This window comes from Takifugu rubripes, chromosome 9, assembly GCF_901000725.2.
Source record: "Takifugu rubripes chromosome 9, fTakRub1.2, whole genome shotgun sequence".
Lineage (NCBI taxonomy): Eukaryota > Metazoa > Chordata > Actinopteri > Tetraodontiformes > Tetraodontidae > Takifugu > Takifugu rubripes.
Window position 1 is genome coordinate 12,497,489 of NC_042293.1, and position 15,482 is coordinate 12,512,970.

At 47.8% G+C, this 15,482-nt stretch overlaps 1 protein-coding gene across 3 annotated transcripts in view; it reads right to left on the bottom strand.

Moving 5' to 3' along the window:
• cntn1a (contactin 1a) overlaps nucleotides 1-15,482 on the bottom strand; it is a 34,693-nt gene that overhangs the window by 4,943 nt on the left and 14,268 nt on the right. For 2 of the 3 annotated variants that reach the window (XM_029841540.1, XM_029841539.1), the window contains exons 2-17: nucleotides 14,061-14,196; nucleotides 13,379-13,423; nucleotides 9,303-9,429; nucleotides 8,720-8,898; nucleotides 8,276-8,371; nucleotides 7,600-7,806; nucleotides 6,644-6,743; nucleotides 6,294-6,475; nucleotides 6,001-6,125; nucleotides 5,541-5,673; nucleotides 5,220-5,367; nucleotides 4,037-4,164; nucleotides 3,396-3,568; nucleotides 2,590-2,713; nucleotides 640-801; nucleotides 360-509 (exon numbers count right to left, since the gene is read on the bottom strand). In XM_029841540.1, the coding sequence (XP_029697400.1) occupies nucleotides 360-509; nucleotides 640-801; nucleotides 2,590-2,713; nucleotides 3,396-3,568; nucleotides 4,037-4,164; nucleotides 5,220-5,367; nucleotides 5,541-5,673; nucleotides 6,001-6,125; nucleotides 6,294-6,475; nucleotides 6,644-6,743; nucleotides 7,600-7,806; nucleotides 8,276-8,371; nucleotides 8,720-8,898; nucleotides 9,303-9,429; nucleotides 13,379-13,423; nucleotides 14,061-14,115 (2,134 nt within the window). In that variant the 5' untranslated portion in view covers nucleotides 14,116-14,196. The remainder of the gene's footprint in view (nucleotides 1-359; nucleotides 510-639; nucleotides 802-2,589; nucleotides 2,714-3,395; nucleotides 3,569-4,036; nucleotides 4,165-5,219; nucleotides 5,368-5,540; nucleotides 5,674-6,000; nucleotides 6,126-6,293; nucleotides 6,476-6,643; nucleotides 6,744-7,599; nucleotides 7,807-8,275; nucleotides 8,372-8,719; nucleotides 8,899-9,302; nucleotides 9,430-13,378; nucleotides 13,424-14,060; nucleotides 14,197-15,482) is intronic. The other variant, XM_003967635.3, reaches the window with a different exon arrangement.

Consider the following 15,482-nt stretch of genomic DNA (forward strand, 5'->3'; position numbering starts at 1 on the left):
AAGCTGGACGGCGGGGAGCGCTTTTCCATGACCTTTCTAGTAACTCTGACCATAAATTTTTGTTTATCTAAAGCTGGGCTCAGACTTCAGCGGGATTTAACCCCCCTCATGACTGCTCCTGGATAAACGGGGACCTTTTTTTTTTACAGATTACCTGTTAGTGTTGGAGGTTTCTAGCTCCATCGGGGCCACCCAGGTCAACGTGAACACTTCTGATGCTTTAAACAGGGCACAAGCCAGCTCACCTCACCCTCACCCCCAACACTGGGACGGTTTCTAGCCCTGAAAGTTCACCTCCAGGTCTGGCTGGAGAACAGGAGGGACAGTTCGAGGCACAGTTTCAACGCGCGCGTCCTCACCCGCGTCGAGGGTCTTCTCTTTAGCTGTGGGGCTGCTGGGCTCGCCCGTCCCCAGGGTGTTGGCGGCGAACACCCTGAACTCATACTCTGTCCAGGGGAACAAATCCACCACTGTGGCCGTCTCGGCGTTCCCCTCTACTTCAGGAGGAGCTGCAGGGAAACACGCGCCAAGGTTTGACACAGAGCATTAAAAATGATACGTTTTTCAAGGAGACGTGAGCTTATTTATGGTAACACCCGAGCTGGCTCAGCGTCAGCGGCTGAGGGTTACTTCACGCACACGTCGCGGCCTTCTTCCACTCGTCCCCGGAGTAGGCGTCTCTGTACTGGATGCTGTATTTGGAGATGGGACTGTGGTTGTCTGCTCCGCGGCTCCACTGCAGCGTGACCTTCTTCTCGGTTTTGTTCATCACTCTCACCCCACCGGGGGCGCCGGGAGGACCTGGAGCGAGGGAAATAAACGGCTTCAATCTCAGGAGGCCTCGTGGAGCCTTTCGGCCGCGTTACAGTTCAGCTCTATCTGCAAAGCGGCGTCAGATGCAGATGAAAAACAGCCTTTTCGGAGCGGTGACAGTTGCCTCAGCCAGGCTCTGATCTGACAGACAGACAGCAGAGGCTGATGGATTAACGTAAACTGGGCGTTTACAGCCCACAGACAGCAGGGAAGTGAAGCTTCTGAGCATCTCAGTCCTCCCGCTCCCTCCATTCTTCTTTCGGAATGTAACAGTGGCCTAATAGAAAACCCAGACTGTGTCAGGGCTTAGCCTCCCAACCCGCAGCCTCAGAAATCAGCTGGGATTTACTTTTTTTCCAAGTCCTGAATATAAGCTGAGACAAGTAAGGCGATTAGGCCCCAAAGTTGGGAATGGCTGTTGAGCTTTTTGACTCAGGACAGAAAGTAATGTGAGGAAACATATAGATCTATTTTTAAATAATGGAATGTAGAGGACGAAATATTTTACACGCCCAGACAACAAGCATGTTTTGGGATCAGGTCGGTGAAATGAAATCTAAAATGTGAGCAGTTGGATTCACACACAACCGCTGTAAAAACAGCTCTGCTGTCTATTTCTAATCCTTACTAATAACAAACTACAGGTGCTGAGCTCGGTTTTTAGGTCAGGCGCTCTCCTGGAGGAGATCTGTTTCCTCATCTCATCGTCTTTCACCCCCTCCCCTGCTGCGCCCTCCACTTCCGGCATCTGGCGCCTCTTTAGGAGCGGTCCGGAGCGGTTCCACTCGGAGAACGAGTGTACGTTCACCCGGGCGTCCGGCGCCGCCTGCTACCACGCACTCATCGCCAACACCCCTCTGCCCTGCCACAGTTTTTGGGTTTCCTTTGTCCGTCGACACCGGGTCTGCTTCGGGGCCCGGGGTGGGGAAGGCTGCGAGGCAAGCCCCCGCCTGTCCCGCCAGCGCTCACTCATCAGGAAGTGGAAGTTGAAAGCACAAGGGGATGAATCATCCGGGAGGAGATATACAGTAACTGACAGACAGAGCGAAGACGCCACCGGGCGCTGTGTACTTTGTGCAGGTTGATGTGCTTTTATGGCCCGTTCCTGGCGTCAGCAGAACCCTGTATCACAACTGTGCTGAGAGATACAAATCTACAATATAATCCTCATATTGCCTTCACAGCCTGGAACTAATACACATACAGGAACTGTACATCAACATCTCCCACTGAGAGTTCGCTCCAAATCAGTGTCAATAATTAAACCACAGCAACTGTTGTTGCCCTTGTCCTGGGGAGAGAGGCTGGATCCAGTTATTGGTATTCAGCCACACCAGTTCGTTGTAGCTCTGCTGTTCTTTTACAAGCTGGTTAAATAGTTGGTGCTCCCCATGTGAATATCTGTCTCCTGCGTGAAGACATTTGCTTCATTAGCCTTCATTCCAGCCTTTTCTCTTTCACTCTGTGTTCACATGGAGTCCTGGGGGTTTGACAGATTATCTGGCAAGAAAGTAGCTCTAGGCTCATTTCTGTGGAAAGATTTTCCTCCCCTCCCGACGGCGGCTGGAGAATAAACAACACTCGTGTTATCTCCTCATTCTCAGTCACACACTCACGGTTTGCGTGTCGCAGCTGCATTATTAATGTTCTGACAAGTGTTAGTGAATGTTTAATCATCTCCAGAAAACCTCTGTGATAAGAAATACCTGTTATGGCTACTCTCTAATGAGGATCTCACCACACAATATTGAAATGTCACAACGGGTCATGACTTACCTCTGACAACCAGCTGGGCGGACTCTGTTGCATTGTCAATGGGCGTCTGTGCCATGCAGGTGTAGCGTCCGGCGTGCTTAAGCTGGGCATTCTTGATAAGCAGCGCGCCGTTTGAGCTGCCGTTCTGCACAAAAAAAGCACAAGCAACAACAGAAAACCTTGAAAATCATCATATTTGTCGGGTCTAAGCTTACAAAAGATGAAATTTGAGTCATTACCATAATCCCGAGAGACATGCTTAGCTACTCTAGTCAGCATTCTGATTCTACAGCAGCAGGCTTGGCTGCGTCAGCCTGGCTATGCTAATACCACAAAAACTCTATTAAGTAGAACTGGGCCCAAATTTTATGAGGGGAAAATCCTCCTCATCCACAAAAAAATGGGGTATATTCGATCAGTTGAAATGAGTGTTTTCCTAAAGGGCAGAGATAAATGAGAAATGCCAACCGCGAAATTATGGTTAAAGCTGCAGTAAAGAAAAGAGAGCACAGGTCATGTCATCACTAATGGCTGTTAGCTCAAATTGCTATTAAACAGATGTACAGTGCAATATCCCACTCATGGAAGGAATGTCAAATGGCTTTTGGGGTCAATCATTCGAAACAGGCTGTACTTTTCCATTTCAGGTATTCCAAAATGACCCAACCTCAAATATGACCTGACCAGCCTGAACGTCCGACCTCAAATATGACGCGACGTGGACGGACTCCAGGTCGGAGCTGTAACGTTGCTGCCGAGGAAGAAGCGAGTCACGGACTGCTTGTGTGTTTCTGCCTCTCTGTTAGATGATTAAAATGATGTCTCACAGTTCCACGCTCGTAGTGCTGGCTGTCTGTCTGCACATCGATGACGTGGTCGTCCAGGGACCAGATAAAGGTGATGTCCAGAGACGGGTCGTGCAACGCAGCGCACTGCATCAAGGCGTTCTCACCCGCTTTAATGTCGGCATTGGTCGGTGCCAGGTTGATCTTTGTGGACTCTGGGAACAGAAATCAGATAATGAGTCCAGTAATGAGGAGGATTTAATAAAGGGCGGCTACAGCTGTGCAGTAAGCACAGACGGCCACAAGAGGGCAGAAACGAGCTGTGCAAGATATCGACTGTTACAGATAAATAAATAAAACTGAAACGGCGAATAAAAAGAGATTTTTTTTATTTGATGTAAAAAATAAACCCAACACATTATTAAGTTCTTTTCTCGTTAATATCCCCAGCACGCTCCTCTGCCTCTGTCCTTGTGGACTGACTGAATGTCTACCACTGTCACTGTGCTCAAAGGGCCATAAGTCAACTACAGACGACATTAGGAGGTCAGGACTGTTTGGATGCACTGGGACAGACAGTGATGTCAGACAAGTGAAGCTGACATCAGTCAGAGCAACAGCCAATGCCATGGAAACATTACAGAAACATCCCTTAAGGGGGTTTCATTTTGTCTCCAACTCACCTAAGACCAACAGGGAGCCGGTGCTGTTGGCTTTACCCCGGTCGTTCTCCGCAAAGCAGGTGTACCTGCCTTCATCTGCTCGCGTCACATTGAGAATCTCCAGACTCCCGTCCTCCCAGATGAACACTCTGTGGAGGAAGCAGAAAGAAATCTTCACACCCTTGCAAATATAAAAAAAAGAAAAGAAAAGAGCTGCACGCTATGAAAAATTCAGCAGAACGTGAGGCTCAGAAGTCCAGCGCATGTTTATCTGAGCGTTTCTAGATGATGAAAACTGAATGATGATTCTCTGAACATGCCAGATCCTCAGTGAAGCCATGTAAACTACAGAGACCTCACTAATATGTACAATGACAATGTCGGACTCATTCTCTGCCTCTCACACACCCAGGCGTGAAACCCAGTCTGACTGGAGCAGACCCATCACTATTCTGACCGCGCTGTATCTCATGCAGCCCCTCACCGTGCAGCGCATTAGCGGGGCATATGCTGCATAGTAATTTGGCTGCAGCTCCTCCTCCAAAGCCCCACTTCGGTGTGTGCAGGGGGGTGTAGGGGCGCGGGGTGAGGGTGGGTGCTGGTAGGGTCTGAAAGATTAGCTGTTGTGTGAGTGAGAAGCATAAGGCAGATATCCTGTCTGTCCGCAGCTAATGAGCTTAATGTCAGCGACTGACAGACAGCGAGCGCGCTGAGAAATAACAGGAGTAACGAATTTTCCGGCACAGAAGAACCTCAAGATAACCAAAATCGATGTATTACAGACTCGCTTCATCTCCCTCTGCTCCGGGGTTATCCCAAATTCTTCCTCTTGTGTCAGTCCGACCCAAATGTGTCTCACTCCCACAAAAAAGGTTAAAGAATACTCTCCCTGCATAAAACTACAACTTCTGCCTCGACACTAGTGTGGGTGCACTCTGTCTAACCTGCTATATAAAACATTTCAGAGACTAACGAAGAGCTTGTTGATGGTGCAACAAAATGCAACAATAACCTGAAGGGGAACAAAGGTGCGAGCTTTGAATGCGCTTGATGCTGCAACCGAACCAAGGACACACGATCAGTCAGGTATAACAGGTGGGCATTGGGTTTAAAACTACAGTTACTACTTTAGTAGGTGAAAGCAAATCTGACCTTTGACCTCTGGCTAGCAATTACAGCCACGCGTGAAAAGGTTTCCTCTGACCTTGTTGAGTTGGACAGCAGCTCCGTGTCTTTGCTCCAAGTGAAGGTTGGTTTCGGGGCGGCTTTGGGTCGACACTCGATCACCACCCGGCCGTTTCTGGGCGCCAGGACCCTCTTTAGCGGGTTATGCTCAAATGTGGGAGCGCAGGCTAAGGAAGGACAGTGTGGGTTACCCAACTGACACGCTCAAGGTCGGAAAAACCTCTTCCTTTGAATGAATAAAACATTTACAGTTTAACCGCGAGGATGTCATTTTTCTCAGTGCTTTGTTTGGTCTAACAAGCTGTGATTCGGCCGCTCCAGAGTGACGGTTTGGACTCACCGAACACGCGCAGCTCAGCGTTGGCGTATAGGACTCCGTGGCGATTCTCCGCTACGCACTGGTACATCCCCGAGTCCTCAAACGTCAGGCTGTTGAAGCTCATCTCGTCCCTGTCGAGCTGGGGAAACGCAGGCTGAGATCGTCATTCTAAACTTCAAAACCGTCTCTTTACGTTGTGATTTTACATCAAGCCTGAAGTCTGATTGAAGAGATGGGGATTGGATAAGCGTAAGAGGATGTAATTCATTTTAAAAGATTCATCCAGGCTCCCGTGGTGCTGTCAGATCTACCTGGTTCCCTTTTGTGCATATTTCAGGTGCGATGCTACCGGTGACTCGGTAACAACAGGTATTCCTGCTGTGCAGCCTCAGTGCTGATTTAGTTTCACTGTTTCTGCTAGTTTAATGGGATGGCTTACTGTTCAACCACCCGTGTCAAAGAGTCATGAGTTTGGAGTTACCAGCTCTCCATTTTTCATCCAGCGGATCTGCGGTTCAGGTTTTCCGCTGGCCACGCAGGACATGGTGTAACGACTGCCGAGGTCTTTCTCTGTGTTGGTGATGTGTTCCACCCACTCAGGAAAAGCTGAAAATGAGCAAAATCTGTTCAAACGTGGTAGCGTATGAGAGAATATTACTAATGGTAATAAAGGGCAACACTCGCTGTTTGCTGACATCGTTATCATTCACTGTAAAATAACATAATATGATTGTACCCGTCTAATTTTTGCTCTTTAACGAACATTTTTCTCACCTTCTACAGAGAGAAGCGCAGTGTGGTAGTCTTTTCCTTTGGAGTTGACTGCCTCGCACTGGTAGGTGCCACTGTCTTCAAACTGAACGTTGTGCAGGTGAAGATGAGCCCCTGCCGTGCGCACCTCGTGATTCGGAGGGAGCTCTCCATCTAACTTCTTCCACATGATCTCTGGGACGGGGCTGGAAAAGGTCAGACGGAGGGAAACAGACGGGGGAGATTGTCCTTCGTAAGCAGTGCTTATAAATCATTTATCTAAGTGGTGAATCTAAATTAGTCACAGCAAACATCACTATGTATCAAATATGCTCCCCAGCATCCAAATGTTACCCCGGATCTTCTTCACTTACTTTCCCAAAGCGAAACATTCCAAGGTGATGTTCTGGCCCACCAGGGCAGTGGTGTCTGGGAACTTTACGTTGAGGTCAGCAGGATATTTCCTGTTGTGACCTAAAAGGAAGAACAAACAGCAAACTGGGTGTGTTATTGTTTTCTTTAGCATTTTATAGCTCTAAATACGACCAATACCCAATGAAACTTTTTTTTTTAATTACAAGAGCAGATGCTGCATTCATATCAGCGCCCATTTTCCAGGTCTGGGGGTGTTTGAGTCCCAGCACTCACCAGTTCATCACAGGACACACACTCACACTCACACTCACACAAGTCTCCGCTCAAACTAATGTGGATGTTTATGGGCTGTGAGTGAGAGAAAGTAGGTGTAGGAAATCCCACACATGTTGAGAACACACAAACTCCATCTAAAAAGACCCCGGCCTGGGACCAAACACACCATGTCTTTGCTATTTAAATCATGCTCACACATACACGTGCGTGTGGTGTTCTATGCGTTCCCCAGTTCTATGCGTTCCTCAGTCATTAAAAACGGGCCACGTCGTACCCAGGAGCCATTGTCGTTGGGACACACTGTGCTAGTTTGGGTTATAAAACACTGGGTCCCAAATGTTTCCCACATGTAGAACCTCACAATGTTTGCAATAAAACATTAAAAATATGTTCACTGCTGCACTCATGCAACAGCAGACAGATACGAAGCAGAGCAAAGACACATGGAGTAAATAAATGGCACTTGTTTCTGGGAACCTTCCCAGTTATTTGGAAATTTGCTCCACGCCATCTCATCTGGATTTGGACATTTTCGTGGGAACAACGCAGGAAAGAGCTGTCGCATGGGAGCTTTTACTGGGCGGAAACATTGATTTCCTGTATATCCACTTCATACATGCACGCGAGAACACATCATCTTTGCATTCTGAAACCAGAAAAATGGAAGTGAGACACTAACGTTCACTCAGAGGGACAAGGGGGATGTAGTTGGAGAAAACACTCTTGGAAATAGATGAACTGGAAGCGATGCAGGAGTAGTTGCCGCTGTCTGAAGAGTCCACCTTGGAGATGTAGAGGTTTCCCGTTATCTGGGAGACAAAGCGCCTTTTGTCCAGCGGGATGAAGGTGGGGAATTCGTTGAGGATCCAGCGGAACGACAGCTCGGCTGCAGACACCGAAAGAAAGAGACATGACAAAATGCCAATCAAGCCACCGGACGTGCGACAAAAGCCTCGCGCAGAGCCGGGAGGGGGGGCGGTGTGAAGCTGGCTCATTGGACAATCCGAACACAAACAGATAAAAATAGCCAGTTTCTTCGGTCCAGAGTGGAATTTAATATTCAGGCATCTACTGACCTTTCAAATGAAAACATAATTCAGCTGAAAGGCAAAAATACTGAGAGTGGAGAGTGTAAGAACGGTGCCAGTGTGATTTAGATTCACTTGGAGACATCACAAAGGCAGGGGAGAAACTAAATGAGGCTGCAACTAGAGCGGGGAGAGGATATATTAGATATTAGCTTAAACTGGTGAAAACACGTTGTGCTCTTTCTCTCACAAATCACATTGGAAGAAACCAGAAAGAGAAAATAACGGACCAGAAAGCGGAGAACATGGCGAGGAGGTAAAGCAGACCTGGGTAGTGAGGTGGCGGAGCACACAGCAGCACGGCGCCCTGGCCTTCCTTCACATGCACCGACTCCCTCTCCTCCGAGGAGAAAAGGTCCAGATCTGAAAGAGACAGAAAGATAAAAAGCTGAAAAGACTATTTTGGGTTCTACAGAATCACGTCATCACTGAATCCCTTTGGTGTCCATATACAATGGCTCTGTTCGGTGTCCACAGTTAGAGAAACACTTGACTTGAACTGTCGTAGCGGTAGCAGTGAGGCAGTGAACTCCGATCATTCACAAACTGCACGTTTGTGATTCGTCCCAGCTGCCTTTGCAATTCCAGTGTGTTTAATATGCATGACCTGGAGCTCCAAAGAGGTGCTCTGTTAATTCTGCACGCCGCATCACTGCAGCCTGCACAGGGCGAGGGGGCGGGGGGGGGGGGGTTCACATCTGTGCCACCTACATCCAAACTGGACGGAGGCCTCTCGACTGATGACTGTGCCGAAGGTGTTGGCAGCCAAGCAGCAGTAGTTCCCCGCGTGCTGCTCTTTAACAGGGTCGCTGATGACCAGGTTGCCCCCCATTAGACTGAAGTGGCTGCTCTCTGCGCTGAAGTCAATGTCCTTGTTGTCCTTCCTCCACCTGCAACACAAAACAGCCCCCATCAGAAAACCTGCTTGGCCGCATCTCTTTGCTGTCTCTTGTCTCGTTTGATTGGTTTCGATTGATTTTAAGGTAAAAATCTGCAAACCAGCTCCACTTTCCTGCACTGAGCGCCCGTGAATCGCATTTCTTTTTAATGTTGGGAAGCACTTAGCACAAACACGACGCTCCTCAGCTAAACCGTTTAAATGCATTTACGCCTGAAATTGAAAAGCTGAGGGAAGAAATAAAACCCCTGAATGGTGCGAAACGACACGCTTCTGCTAGAACATCCATTTTTTACTGGTGTGTCTTTATTTAAATGGCAAACGCTCGGTGATGATTGCAGTTTTGGCCGACATCAACCGATCTAATCACGCCGCCTCGTGAGGAGCATATGTTACTTGTATGTGGCAGGTGGGCTGGCCCGGGCGCGGCAGTTCATGGTGATCTTGGCCTCGGGCGACTCCTCGGGGTAGATGGTCTCCACCGGCTGTTCCTCAAACACCGGCCCATAACCTGTGGCTTCGTCTGCCAACGAGAAACAAGGCGCGACGGAAATCAAATCAAGGTACGTCATGATTTAAAGTTGAATACATGTAAATGAGCCTCTGACAGACGTGTTCACACAAGTGCCATATCACACCCGCAGAGATGCTATAGCTAGCAGGATAATGCAAATCCTGCAACAGGACTGGCCATAATCCTTCATCAGTGATGCAACACAGGAAAACTCGCCCTCAATGAAGAAGAAGCCAGGTCAGGAATAAGCAACGAGCTCTTAAACTCTGATTATTCTCTCTGCTCAAGAGTGTGTGAGGCTGGTGTGAACGTGTGTGGGTGCACATGTGTCTCCGCGCCGGCACGGCCGACACCTCTTAGGCCGACACGCTCCGCACACATTAGACAGTAACAGGGGAAACGACGCTCTGTGGACAAAGACCACGAAAAAAAAGGAAGCAAAAGTGAAATTAAGCAGAGCTCATTTGGAGTGACCCTGCTGCAGATCTCGCCTGCACTCGGGTGGCGCCGCGTTTCCTCACTGATTTGCACAGAAATATGAAATCTGAATGCGGGATGGGCTGCAGGAGAAAAACCAACTGTTCGGCTGCAGCAGCGAAAAGGGCAAATCAAGCATGACGCGGGGAGACGTGCACTGGTGTCTACGTTTCCCTGTAATGTGGGATGTGACAGATGGTGGAGGGGGGTGTTAAAGCGGGCCACATCGGACCCACACCGCCTAGAGATTCTTTCTCTGCTCCATTTCACTCACTAACTTTCATTCCTCTGTTGGCTCTTTATCACTGTGAGCTACAGTACAGCTGCAGTAGATCCCACCGCCCGCACCCGCTCCGTGTCCTTGACACTTTCTCATCCCATTCTATTCTTTAACCGTCCAGGCGGATACACAGCTCAGCTGACTCTGGTCTTGGAATCTTCCCGTTACCTTGAAGCCGGAGGTGGGAACGATGTGAAATGTAGTGAGATTCAGCTCCGGTTACAGGCTGGAGGATCAATCAAGGACCCCCCCAGCAGAAAGCTTTAATTAGAGCTAAAACCAGCTGAAAACAGCAGACTATGTGCACAACAGCATGTCGTTAAAGACAAAAGCTAAATTACTTAATGATAAACAGCATGTTGAGAGCAGATATGACTCGTTTTTCCTGTGAGAAATAATAATATTCCTTCGAGAGCCATTCCACATTCTGGGAAGTTGGAAATTCTGACTTACAGGCTCAAAGGTAACGCTCTTCAAGTGAATAATCCACTTGGCTGGGATTTTTTGGGGGGGGGTTCTCTCTGTGTGAGAGCTTTGTCTTTTTCCATTTAGTTTCCCTTTAGTTATTATTCCGATGTTCTCCGTGCACACAGTAACGCTCTTCTGCAGCTGAAAACAATTAGGAGAGCTCTCTGAGCACTGAAGCCGCTCTCTGAGGCGTCTCAGCAGGCAACAGGTCACAATCAGTGCCAAACGCTTCCCTCCTCGGCTTTTAGCAGCTCTGAGGATGAAATCCTTTCATCAAACCGCATTTAAAAGCCACACTTTTGCCTTTTGTGCTGGCTTCTGCCTTGAAACTACAGCAGATTTTTGAGAGGCATTCCAGAATTCTTCCTAAAATAAAACCCGATTCAATTCACTTAATGAAATACTTGCTAAATGTTGGAATACCAGGTTTGCAAATGCAGCCAAAGGAAACTCGTAGCAGCTAAAAGGTGCACGTTTGGGCATTTTAGACAGAGACTGAACTCAACTGTGAGGTTCCAGATGTTACGCCTGTTGCCAACATCTGCGCAACGTCAGAGGAGGAATTCAGATTCCCGACGCCGACGCTTGTTTGTCCTCTCATCTCCTACTTAGCTGATCTTTCGGAGCGTGTCTGTCGTATAGGCTCTATAGTGTTCTGCCAAACACAGGCGCTTGTTTATGGTTGTATCTCTGGTGTCCTCACCTATATGTCAACTAAAAGAGGAGGGAAGCGACAGAAACAGCTCAAATAGAGGCTGTTTGCCTTGAAGTGACGTTCCCCTGCACATAAACGCTATATTTAACTTCCCGGCTCCTGGTTTTCAGCCGTTTGCACGCTTGTACGGACGAACCCAAACGCGACTCCTCTCACAGATGTGTGCTTAGCAACATCTGCAGCACGCTCCGCTAGCACGACCGAGAGTGTCCAAGTGGGACACTCGCCATATTGTTTCCTGGAAGCAACAAACGCGCAGTGGAGCCGCAATCACCCTCGAGCGCTTGAGCCACACGATGCGACATGGTGGCTGACCAAATGTTCCTCTGGGCAGCACCGTCCTCAAAAGTGGGGCTTGGTTACTGCAAACCTAAGGAGAGCGCAGAGATGGAGACGCCGCAGCAGCGGAGGCGAGCGCGGCGCGTGCTGCCAGCTGTTTCCTCAGGACTGTGGTCAAAATGAGTCATTCTTCAATCCCACGGCTCCAGCGCAGCAAAGCAATTGCAGACAGACTCAATTCTTTATCTGCTGTGTCTTTGGGGCTGCGCCAGGGTGCTAAAACGATGCAGGACGAGGCGCATCGCAGCTTGTTCCCAGGCAACAAATCAGCAGGAGCCTCCCATTCACCCCTTGGATCTTCCTGCTGTGCATCCCTCAACGTCAAGCTCCTCTGATTGATCATTTCTGATTCACCTTCTCATTGTGTGTTTCTACATATTTTGGGGTCCATATAATAAAATCCAAAGAGTGACCGCTTTCCTGGGAATACGTTTTGAGAAAGCTTCTGGCTGGGGGAAGAAATCTGAACGGCACTATTTCTGGATTTCTTGGACAGCTACATTCTCTCTGGTGTCACACATGGTTGCCTGGCAACCCCATTAAGAGCCCCCGATCCCTCCCGACCAAATGAATCTTCACCATCAATATTTTCTGTGCTGAGGATCAATAGACTGTAGTTCGGTGGAGTAGTTTGTCCTATAGATTGAGTTATCTCGCTGTGCGCCATTTCTTTATGCTACGATGAATTAAACTGCCGTAGGTTTCTTTTTATTTCACAGACAGTTCACGACATTACAGGCAGCAGGCATGACAGAGGTCGTTATTTTCCTGGCTCACTCGGAGGAGAACGTGCACGATTCTCCAAACTCTGTCTTCCTTGCACAGCTCTCCTGTGTCTTTACCTTTTTTTGAGCACCACTAATCCACTTTCTAGTTCCATTGACCACCCCAGATCCAGTTACACTAATGTCTTAGTCTCACTCCATGAGGAACGCTGTACGTCTTCAAATAGCAGAAATCTAGAAATAGCAACAAAAAGATATATGACCCCTACACACACACACACACACACACACACACACACAGATAGATTTTTCTCTCTAGTTCTCTATTGTGAAAAATGAAAAAGGGAGCCGTCGCTCACTGAGTGTTCCTTTACAAATCATGACAGGCAGCTCTATTAGTTTGACCACCTCGGGGGGAGTAATGGGCAGAAGATGGGCACAGCCACATTTGAAGCTTATTTGGTTTGGCTCTTTCTTTTTTGTACTGTTGATGTTCCACTGCACTCCAACAGACTGACAGAACAATGTAAAACAAAGAGGGGGGAATATTTTGCAATGATTATATAATAGCACGAGGAGTGTCAGCGTTTGGGTCTTGTGCACGACTTGTTTTGACAGAATAACTGAGCACTTACGAGTAAATGCTCTTTTCTATTAGAAAGAACTGTGAATCTGAGCTGCTGTGGAATCCAAGGCCACAACCTCTGAAGGTTCGTAGTAAAATGAACAGCGTGTTTGTTTGGTTTCACTGCCTCAGTTTCTGTAATGAGGCGGCAAAGATTAATTATATAATGTCAATTGTCAATTATACAATGAAAGAAATGATATCTGAAATGCATTTCTGCAGAAATGAAACACAGATTAGTGAAAAGGAAGGATTGAATCTTTCTTCCTGTTTTGCATTAAAATGCTGAGTGCCTACAAAGATAAATCTGGACGTAGAATCATTCTTACCTGCAAAAAGGTCAGACAGGTCCTCTTGTGTCGATGCATCTGTAACTGTAACCAAGTAATGACGTCAATAAACACAATCATGAGACTGAATATACATCAGTTCTCCTCACACGAGCGCAGGTACTTTATAGGATCACAGTTTTGAAGCCAATAACGGACAGAAGGATTACAGAGGATTTAATGGCCCACACACTAATCTGCTAAATAAGCAAATCTTTTGGTGAACTCTGCAGGGACAAAAGCGCATCGCGCGATCAAAAGAGAAGAGGGAAGTTACATCCCGAGATCTGAGCGTCTGCGTGAGAAATATGTAGCATAGAATCAAAAGAATTCCCAGCGGCGGCCTGTTTTTTTTATCTTTTGGGTTCGCGTGGAATCAATCTGAAAGGAGTGAGAAGAGCCTGAGGTGTGGAATCACATCATGGGCTGGTTTCTGTCTTTCAGCAGGTCATTTTCAGACGTACCGAGCTCTGATTACATCGATTGTTTGTCTCGCAGGAGCGGACGAGACTCCTGCCCAACATCAGTCACATGTTCTAATCAATTCTAATCATTTACGAGAGTCGTTTCTGACAAAAAGGTGAATAACTGATCAAACTGTGATGACTTTATGACTCACATTAGAGACGCTTTTATATCCAACTGCAGAGATGATTTGTAGCCTTTTGCTGAGCGTACTGACCTGCAGAGGAGACCAGAAGGACCAGGAGATGGAGGAGTAGGGCGAGGGTCAGCATGATGTTGGCGTGAGGACCTCCTGGTGGGGGGTTACAGCTAGAAGCTCAGCTGATGAAACATGAGCAAACCCGCCCGGCCACCTTAAAGAAGTCGGGGAGGAAAAAGAAAATATGAACAAAGGGAGTTGTTACAGGTTTATCCCAGATAGGATCAGCTCTGTGAACGCGGCTCCAGGTCAGCCTTGAAGCCAACATCCCTGAGAGGCGAAGGCTGACGACCAGACTGACCCATGAGCAGCGGTTGAGCTGTGCGCCCGTCTCGCTGCTCGCTCCCGGGCCCCTGAGATGTTAGCAACACACCAGCTATGACCTGATGGGAGCCAGCAACACAACAGCAACAGCTGTCGGATAGTGGAGCTGGAACACACTCATTTCCATTCATTAGAGATTCTGAAATAATCATTTCGGAGTCTAAATTCGGACTCATTCTGCAACTAATTGGGCCAGAAATGATTCAACTTGACAGTAAACACACAGAAATGTCACGATTCACCAACAGTTTGCTATATTTTGATGGTGATTTAAACATTTGTTCCCGATATTGGCTGGCATTTAAGCGACCGGCAGCACCAACTTTAGCTTAATTGCCTTGTCAGCGTGCTCTTTAGCAGCAGTTTTATAGAACCAGGCATTTTCCTGCTCGTTCACGGGTGAAAGTTTGGATTAGAGAGTGTAATTGAACATCGGGGAGACATTATTGATTCTTTTGCACAGCCGGAGGTGTCAGCTGGTGGACACTGTGATTGAGATCTCAGCAATCTCCAAGCTGGACCAGCTGAACGTTTGCACGTGCACAAATAGATATCGACACACATGCAAATTCAGGCTGCGCAACTTCACCGCATGCACCAGAAGTTGGAGATAACCTCCAAGCTCCACAGCTGCAGGAAAGCAACACAGAGAAGATTTCGTCTTCGCGCTGGTCCGTATCCTAGCAACACCTTTCAAAAGGAGCAGCTTGTGTGCTGCGGGGGGCCTTTTGTCATCCCAATGAAACTGCACAAACACACATTTTAATCTGGAACACCAGAACGGAGGTCTGCTCATCATTGGAGCATATTTGTCTCTCCAGGCGACAAAAAAGGCGCAATTAAAAAAAAAAAAAAAATAGTTTGTTTAAACTCACTGCTGTGATCTCTCCGCTCTAATCTGCAGTCATGTATCACTTCAGAGATCCATAAATCCTAAATAATCCTAATAGATGCATTGAGGGGATTAGCAGAGAGCAACGGCTCATTAAAGACATGTCGTAAGAGCCATTCCTCCCCATCCCATTCCGACCTGCCACTGGTGTGATATACGTTAAAAAGCATCATTCCAGCAGCACACGGAGACCGCGTGCTCCTATAATCAGTATTAATGGAGGC